This window comes from Larimichthys crocea, chromosome XII, assembly GCF_000972845.2.
Source record: "Larimichthys crocea isolate SSNF chromosome XII, L_crocea_2.0, whole genome shotgun sequence".
Taxonomy (NCBI): domain Eukaryota; kingdom Metazoa; phylum Chordata; class Actinopteri; family Sciaenidae; genus Larimichthys; species Larimichthys crocea.
The window spans coordinates 19,385,051-19,394,413 of NC_040022.1; the positions used below are offsets into that span (position 1 = coordinate 19,385,051).

General features: G+C 42.4%; 1 protein-coding gene across 2 annotated transcripts; it reads right to left on the bottom strand.

The window, feature by feature from the left end:
* Positions 1 to 1,081: 1,081 nt before the first annotated feature.
* LOC104927421 (protein zyg-11 homolog) lies at positions 1,082 to 8,782 on the bottom strand. Of its 2 annotated transcripts, none has more exons than XM_027284700.1 (14): positions 8,596 to 8,782; positions 7,689 to 7,854; positions 6,552 to 7,351; positions 6,194 to 6,334; positions 5,044 to 5,220; positions 4,711 to 4,769; positions 4,333 to 4,432; positions 4,020 to 4,070; positions 3,371 to 3,532; positions 3,208 to 3,255; positions 2,689 to 2,889; positions 2,545 to 2,597; positions 1,883 to 1,980; positions 1,082 to 1,388 (listed from the first exon to the last, which is right to left on the bottom strand). In XM_027284700.1, the coding sequence occupies exons 1-14, from the start codon at positions 8,596 to 8,598 to the stop codon at positions 1,216 to 1,218; spliced, it is 2,232 nt and encodes a 743-aa protein (XP_027140501.1). In that variant the 5' UTR covers positions 8,599 to 8,782; the 3' UTR covers positions 1,082 to 1,215. The 2 variants fall into 2 exon arrangements, with proteins under 2 accessions (XP_027140501.1, XP_027140500.1); XM_027284699.1 differs by having other exon boundaries at positions 4,711 to 4,775.
* Between the last annotated feature and the right edge of the window lie 581 nt (positions 8,783 to 9,363).

Here is a 9,363-nt window from a genome sequence, read left to right on the forward strand (position 1 = left end):
TACTTGTATTATTCCATCCTGCTCGGTTTTTCCTTTGCTGTGTATTTGAAACAGTCTTTTTTATCTATGTTTGTCTTGTGTGTCACTTAAATATTGATAGGCTCTTAGAGCCAGCAACAGAAATTTAAGACCTGATTAACGCAATGCACTCCACAATTACCCTTTAGCTTGTCTGTTCATCTTACCCCCTCACGTGCTACGTTTTCCACATGTCAACCAAACCAAGTGCAAAGTCACCGTGCACACTATAGAATAACCTATAGCCCCTTAAACATCTCATGGCCTTTGATCCTACAGGGATGCCACTGTGAGATCAATGTTTAGGGGTTAAAATGGCTGTTAAATGCTGACCTGGATCAGTTTACGCAACCCGTTTCTTAACGTATAGTCTAACACTGGAAAGGAGATGGCTAACCTGGTTGAAACACAAGCACCCAAAGCCATATCTTGTTTGGTAGATCACTTTAAATACCTTTGAGGGATTTAAAAATGTGAATCAAGGGGATTTGACCATTAAAAACTGAACACGGTGATATAACTCAAATATTCATGCAAGGTTGTTAATGCAATTTTCAAAAGGAATTATTAATAGACCAACTTAGAATAGACTACGTAGATGCCTACCAGCAGTTCTGTCTTCCAGCTGTGTTACATAAAATATAATGAATTCAGCATCTAGGATGCCAGGGGAAAGAGAGTGAGAGCAAGAGAAGGAGAGAGAACTTATTTTACAGCATGACTGCTTTATAATAGGGCTTCAGCAGAGACAGATAGACACAACAGATTCAGGATGCATTGGTATTTTTGCCATTTATCATGCAAGGTCTTGAATCTAAACATCTGATGACCGAATATGTTACACAAACAGATCTTAAGGGCAAAACAACCCTGAAGCTACAGTGCAAAAGCACCCTCTAGTGACGGGTTTTGGTTGTATGCATGGTTTACAACACAAGCTCAAACTATTTCAAACTGAACAGTGTCTCAGAATAATGCACATATGAAGTAGGATGTTCACTGTTGTCTGTAAACAGTTCTTTAATTTGCAAGTGATGAAATAACTTTTCACAACCAGTCATCATACTATGAAATATACAATACATAATTTATTCAAAGGAACTGTCTGTACTTTAATACCTCACATCTAACACACTTTAGGCACAGCTCACTGACAAAACAAATAAATACAATTATTTTGTTCTCTTATCAAGGGTTTCATGACTCCGCCTGCTTCTTGCTTGTCCCTGAGCGACCCTGGTGTTGCTCTACCATCTGTAAGATCCTGTTGGATAGTCCTTTAATGTCGCTGTGTGTGCTGGGATGGGCGGCCAAAGCCTTCAGAAGTTCAGTCACGCCCTCCTTCTCTAGCATGCTGCTGTAATGTGAAGCTAGAGGACAGAGAGAGAAAGTGATAAAAATATAAGAGAGGAATGGAATCTTACAGTGATTGACCCCACCACCGACACTTTAATATTAACACGCCAGAGTCAGTATCTTCAACACTGTATAAGGTGCAATATTTGTAATGTAAAGTGATAAAAGATGCAAGTAATGAATATTTTTCATCATTTGGTCTAAAAAATGAAAAATCCCCGGAGATGACGGCTAAAAATGTTTTGTGTTATCAGACCAACAGTCCAAAAGCCAATTAATGAGATAATTAATTGGGTTTAATGAGATATATAATTGTAAAATGATATTTGGGAGGCTGAAATGCCATTTTTCCATGAAAAGAAGGGGAACTAATCAAACGGTCAACTAATCGTTGCAGATCTAGAGCTGTAACACATTTACAGTTCTGTACGACGAACTGATCTAAACATTCTGACCTCTATAAATCCCCCCCATGTGTTCCTTACAGTAGCCTGTTTGTGTGTCTTACTGTTTTGACTGCAGACCAGATGTATGGCCCAGACTGCCCACAGCTGCACTCCTGAGGGCTGACAAGTCTGGAGCAGAGGGTAAAATGGATGGAAAGACCTGAAATGTGGACAAAAGGAGACAGTAAGCTTAGATTTTTTAAAATGTTCTTTTGAATGATTCTGAACATTTTTTTGGTTTGTTCTGTGCTCGAATTACTGGACAGCCAATTTGCTCTGGCATCAGTGCTATCCAGGGAATGTAAACTGAGGTGTCACTGGCAGAAAATTATTTTCAGCAGAGTTTAAAATGTTTTCTTGAAACTGGCTGAGCTTTCTGTAGCACTTAAGAGTTCTCTCATTCTGTTAATGTGGCACCTCTGCCAAAAAAGTACCTAGACAGGTGATCACACCTGTGTTAAATGCACACAGAGCTTCAAATGATCCACGTGTGTGTGTACTTCTAAATAAAGTACTTCTGATTAAATCAGCAACAACTGGACAAAATGTTACATAAGAATGTTAAAAGAGGCATGGATGCGTTATTGATATGAAAAAATGTAAATACAGTGTTATGCAACACGTAGCTTGTATTTGATGCTGAATTGAAAAGGCAGGATGAGTAAATGCATTAAAGATGACATGAAAAGGGCTTTTTCTCTGTCTCTGTTTGTGTTTCTCTCACCTGTAAGAGACCATTTCTCTCTCCGGTTGAGTCCACGTTATTATGGAAGCATGCTGCAAAGACAGATAGACACTCTGAAAAGAGCTGAAGGTGACCTTATCAATCTGTTAAATGAAAACTTGTTTCTCACACACACACACACACCAGCTGCTTCAGTATGGTGCTGCGGAGCTCGTCGCCCAGGGTCCAGGCCTCAGGTCTGGAGGTGAGGTGTGCCAGAATCCCTCCTGCAAAGTAACGGACCCCCACTTCCACATGGGAGTCCTTCAGCAGGCTGAGGATGTGCTCCAGCAGGTCCTCCTCCAGCAGGTCCGCCTGCAACACCTCCACCTCTGCTATGTTGTTCTGCAGCACAATGAGACAAACGATAGCAGTGATGGGATAGGGGGAAGGGATACATGAACTGTTTTATGTTAGATTGCCTCCAGATGGGCTTAATTTTATTCCCTGAAAATACTTGACAGAACTGCTAAATTCACTGCTGATGTCAGAGCATTAAGCTCTGCATGTGGGAATAATTGCAAAATGAAAATAAGATTAAGCTGTTTTTACTTTTTAGTTTAAACAAGATGTAAACTGTCGTACTGTGACACACATGGCACATCATCAAAAAACACATCCTGAACGAATAAGGGCACTTATAAACACACACAATGAACCCACCAGGAGGCCAAGAAGTTTCTGCTGAATGGAGGGCTCTGTGTAGTACGACTGCAATGCAAAAGAAAAGAGACACCATATGAGGAAAAATGCTTCTCTGTATGTGAGCCTCTGTGTGGGTGCATTTCAAATGTGTCTCTCAGGGTATTTTTGGGGACTCCTCTACCTCCAGAACCTCCTCGTACAGCTCCAGGCCCTGGCAGTCGATGAAATTGCGAGCGGCGGTGGGCATCTCATCTGTCAGGTTCCACAGAGCACTCAGGGCAAACTTCAGAGTAGTGTCCACTACTACTACCATGGCTTTCTGCTGCACAATAGCCAGCAGTTGCTGCAAGAAAAGAGGGAGGAAGAGACCGAGGCAAAAATGAACAAAAGAATAAACCATTTTTGTGGTTTATGTTTGCAAATGAACAAAAGAATAAACCATTTTTGTGGTTTATGTTTGCAAATATACAGGAAACATCCTTTAGAGGCATAGAATTCATGTTGGATCAAATAGTTTATGTATTAATAAGTGGCCCCAGACATATAATAAGCCAAAATAACTGAAGCGTGGAGAGAAGCTTGATTACATACACAAAGAGAGAAATGGAGTTGATTGAATGGTGGGCTAAGAGTAAACTGAGAAGGACGAGTGCATGGAGCATTGGGGTGACAGTGACAGTGAGTGTATACAGTGGGTAGGTAATGGAAAATATAGCAGGTGAGAGAGACAGAGCGAGAGGGAGAACTAGAAATACACGCAGGCATATCTAGTGCTAAGCCGGCGACGTTGTGTAAGTTGGAAACTGAATACTTTAAAAGCGTAAATGTACCTTCATAATAAAGATGTCCTCGCCGAGCCGAGCGGTCTCCTCCGGGGAGAGCTACAAATAAAATAAAGAGATGAGTGCTTCTTTGAATTCTAACCATTTTCCTAAATGTCAAACCAGAACAAACGGTGCTTTTAACACAGAGAAATGTCCCATTTAACTGGACTAAATGAAAGCATAAAGCTGGCGGTTGAAACTGGTGTCACACAGGTGCAGGAGGTGACTGAGGCACTTGGCTCTAAACAGGCGGGACTAACAGGTGCCATTCTATTTTCCTACAGCACACTAATGCACAGTAAGTGAGTGGTGTCTTGACCTTGGCCACCAGAATGGAGATGACAGCCACAGCCATCCTCTGAAGGGTAGGATCCTCGTGGCTGCTCAGCCAGTTAATCACCAGCATGGCTGCTAAATACCTGAACCATGATCACAGCGTGGATATAAGGAACACAGCAATACAAAAATATACCAGCGACATATAGACACGCCTTGGGAAAATCAGTTCAGGCCTGTGATTTTACATCTGGAGAGACTATTTCTTTTGGCGCTTACATTTCAAAAGAAAATATATTTTAGCTGGATCACAATTTATTGGAAAAACACTAGGGTGCCACTCATGAGTGCACTGATTATCTTGGCTACTGCGTGGCCTTGGGTCATACATCATGTTAAAGCTGAGAGAAAGCAAACGTACTTGTCAAAGGGGACATCCTCAAGGATGTAGTCACTGCAGAGCGCCAGCAGGCAGTTCTTCTGCACCTGGCGAGATGGAAAACAGTTCATAAATTGAAGAACCATATGGGCAAAAGAAAATATGTGGATCAAGTATTATAAAGTAACTACAAATACTATCTGAAGGTGGCAGAATGGGAGCTGCAACCGCATGAGCCAAATATGAGGTCAGAATCTGATGAATGACAAGCCAGCTGCGAGCAAAATCCGCCTCTGTGCCACATTTCGCTGTTGTATAAGTACAAGATATCATTATTGATGTGTAACCTGAGACATTGAACATATCTCCCCTGACCTGCTGGTGGTTGGGGAAGGTTTTCATAGAGTGCAGCAGCTGGGTGACAGTGGAGCTCAGCAGGCTGACGGGCATGGCCTCTGCCAGGTCCTGAGTGGTCAGGTTGAACACGCACGCTGTGGCCACCAGGTGGACATGTAGGGAGGTGGGGTGGCTTTGCATCCCACTCAGCACCAGCTAAGGAAACAACAAGTTTATGTCATAATCACATTTGCTTCAGATAAGATAAGAAACCAAAAAAGTGCCCAGAAAAGGCTAGATATGGAGATGGTACCCTCTCCCTTTGCAACCACCATCTGGGTGTCTTTTTTACCATCCAGCTGCTCCATCAGTAGAGGACAGTGATGGGATGGGGCATTATTAGTGTGTAACACTCCCACCTCCTAAAACTACTCAGCAAGCCAGCTGTGAAGTTGCATTGTACTATTTCTCTGGAAGGCTCCACTAGAAACTGCTCTTTACCTCCTCTGTCCAATCATGTCTAAATACAGTAATTATAATGTCAGGTCGAAGGACGTTTTAACTTTAGCTGTAGAGTATGTTCAAACTGAGCTACAAAATACTGCTCCTAACAAAGAAAAGGAGTAATAAACACTAAAAAATATTTTTATATACCTTAATAATAGTATTTAGTATGTGTTTATTCTTGATCTTGATCTCAGTGAGACTTCTTTTTAACTAAAGGATTAACTAACTAACTAGTTAAAACTATCTAATCCTGCAGAAAATAAGTGGACATACTGTAAAACACATGAATAAAACATCATCCAAATATTTGATTTGTTGTACAATGCAATTATTAAAGTACAATTCTTACAACTTGTGCATTATTATCGCAGATTTGACTGTCATTTCTATCTGTATTAAAAACACTGTACCCAGTTAGATAACTGCTCAGAACTGTGGATGCGGTGACATCGCTAAAAAAACAAAGGTCCTCAGAGGAAAGAAACATAAGCAGTCATCGTACAAGCTTTTTAATAATCGCCCAGGAGTAGAAGGTGTGCCAACCTTCAGTTTTACCTTGAAATAAAATGGCTTAGATCATCCGTTCCAAACAAATCTGTTTATGCTTGTAGAAATTGTGGCTGAAAAGACTGAAATTCTTATTGTGCTTAAAGGAGTAAACACAGTGCTATAACTGTAGTACCTTTAGCATATCTGGTCGTGGTTTGTCAACGTCAGTGATCAGATTGTAGAGATGGACGAGGGCTTCTCGTACAAAACACTCGTGGTCTCTGTACCTTCGCAGGGCCTCGCACACCTGGTTCTCATTAGCCTCTCCGGTTACCTGAACACACACAGCAGATCAGCACTGTCAGAGAGACAGGAAATGCAGTGGGCATATTCATACATATACAAACAGAGCCTCAAGTCAGAGACAAATGAGAAACTTATGCCAGAGTCAAGCTCATGTGTCTACCCGGAATATTCCCCGATGTCCTGAAATGTCACAAACCACAGTAAGATGTTCATATCTGTACCCGATGCGAACACTAGGTCCTTACTTTTAGGTTATTCTGTGAAGACAGGACCTCACAGGAGCTAGCCCCAGTGGCTAGCAGGCCTAAGAAGACCAGTCCATCCCTGGCCTCCACAAATGCTCTGACCGCTGCTTCAGTGATTCTCTTCCGTCCAGAGATATCTAGAGAGACAAGATTTGGGAGGACTTGGGGACTCCCCTCCAGAAGCTGCCGCACTGTCTCGTCCCCATCTCCCCCGTTACTGTCATCCACAGTTATGTGATCATCTGAAAAGTCTAGATGCCTGAGAGCGTGAAGCTGGCTGAAGACAAAGAGCAATCTGGCGGGCGACATATCTAGCTGCCGCAGCCGGTGGGCGATCAAGGATCTCAGGGTGCTCTTACAATTAAGGAGTGCTGTAAGTTTTGAGACGGCACTGCGGGAGATATCCAGGGTCTCCAGCTGAGGGAGAGAGCAGATATCTTCAAGAACAGCATCAGTCAAGTCTGTGCTGGAGAGGTTGAGTGTCCTCAAGGCCTGCAGGGAGCTGAAGCCAACACGGGTCCCTCCATCCTCCCCCAGAGACTCCCAGTCCAATTGTAGCCCACTGAGGGACAGCCTCTGCAGGCTGGATCTGCACTCTGGGTTAGAGGCCAGGCCTGAGACGATGTTAGCTCCTGTGAGGCCTCCAGACACCCAGGAGGCATCTAGTTCCTGGAGGCGGTGGGGGCAGAGGGCCAGGAGAAAAGCTTCTGCAGACACTGGACAGCAGCGGATGGAGGCTCTGCGCAGGCGGAGCTCTTTGCAGTTTCGGAAAATCCCAACAGTTGTGTCATTCAGTATGCCTTGTAGAGAGAAACAAACAGAGAGATGTTGGGTATACGGAAAAGTAGCATCAGTTTAGCCACATTTATGTTTGTCGAATAGACTTTCCCCACCTTTTCAGCCTGGCATGGTACGCTGAACTAATAAATCATAAGATGACGGGCATGGCTTTTATTTGTATAGGAAGTTGTGTACTTACTAGAATTATAACAAACTGAGGGTCACATTTATCATGGTGTGAGTTGATTTGTCTCGTTTCTACAACTTGCCACATAACCTTTATCCTTAGGTAGATGCAGTTGCACTCGATTCATTGATACTGATGTTGTTGAAACCTCTTCTGTCCTCCTGACCTACCTTTAGTTGCCATCTTACACAGCAACTGGTCAACCATCTCCTGTGGGAAGACTGGGGCCCAGCTGAGGCGCATGGAGCCGTCTGCTCGCCTGCTGCACAGAGTGTCCAGGCTTCGGCACACCTGAGCCAAGCAGAGGTCACACAGGGCCTGAGGGCCCTCGGCATCCTGCAACACATTGACAGGTAGTCAGAAGAGTCACGCTACCGGATAGTCACATATCATAATCTGTATGAACAAGAGCGGGATGAGGTGATAGAGTACTGTTGGGAAGAAATGCCTGTTGTTATTCATTTATCTTTATTTTATGCATTTAAAAAAAAAGTATATACTTCCTTTTTATTTTTAATTCTTACTTAAAATTTTGTGTTGTATTACTATTATATGTCGTTTAATATATGAAATCCTGTGATTAAAATGTTCATATAATGACCAAAGCCATTTTAAAGGGTCAGTTCATAAAATATTACATTAACCATGACCTAAACATTACATGGCCAACACTTACAAAGGTGTTAATACAATAATAATAATAATAATAAATAATACTATAATATAATACGTATTGTTTGTTTGTTCTTTGTTCATGTTGAATACATTGGTGAAGCACACATAAGCCCTGACAGATGTCTCCCAGGCTTCTTCCTCAGGGGCTCAGTGACACAGGATCTCTGTAACGCTGCAGGAGTCTAATTTTATCCGCAACAGACGAGGAACTGCACACAAGTAAAGCCCGTTTAAATCACCTAATCCAGGGAGCCGGTCTCTGCAGGCCACGCTGGACAAAAGCAATTCATTTCCAACCTTCCTCCAGCCCGGTGTAATGTCAGCGTACAGACTGTCACTGACACCAACTAAAATAAAACATTGCCAAAATGTTTTCAAACAGGGGGACGGGGTCAGACTCACCATGCTTGAAAAGTAAACAGTCGACGGGAGAATGGAAAAACAACAGAAACACGTCGTTCAGCGATATTCTGACACAACAGGCGCCATTATTTCATCACATTTCTTCACTTTAAATCAACAAAACTTAAAATCTGCTCTGATTTGAATTCAGCCGTTGCTGCCAACCGCCGACTGTCAACCGTCACCGGACGACCGCCTCCTATTGGTCAATATGTGTGACGTCACGGATGGTTTGTTTATATGTATGCTGGTTTGTTAATCCAAGCTATTATAGTTTTAATCCCTTTTTATTCGACTTCTATCTATCTATCTATCTATCTATCTATCTATCTATCTATCTATCTATCTATCTATCTATCTATCTATCACCTGTCAGTGTGAAGGTGGAGGTGGTAATAAACTTATTTAGCCACAAGGAGGGGCTCACGCAGAGAGCTGGATTTGAACATTTAACCAAAGTGACAGCTAATATTAGTTAGAATGAAATGTGATTTGTCAGAACGAAACAATTAATCCCTAAATGCAAACACCCAAACTCTATTTTGTACATAAGAAAAACTATCAGCATTGATGTAAAGAGACTTTCTAAGGACAGGGGCAGAACTGCCACCACATCTGAATACGTATGAAGCCTGGAAGTCCTGTTTAAATGAAGGTTTTTAAGGTCACACTCCGACAGGAAAAGAAAAAAAAGTTCATGGCATTTGCCCACAATCCCCCAGTTCACACATGAATTATGACTTAATTTTTAGGGACCCCTTAGGTGTG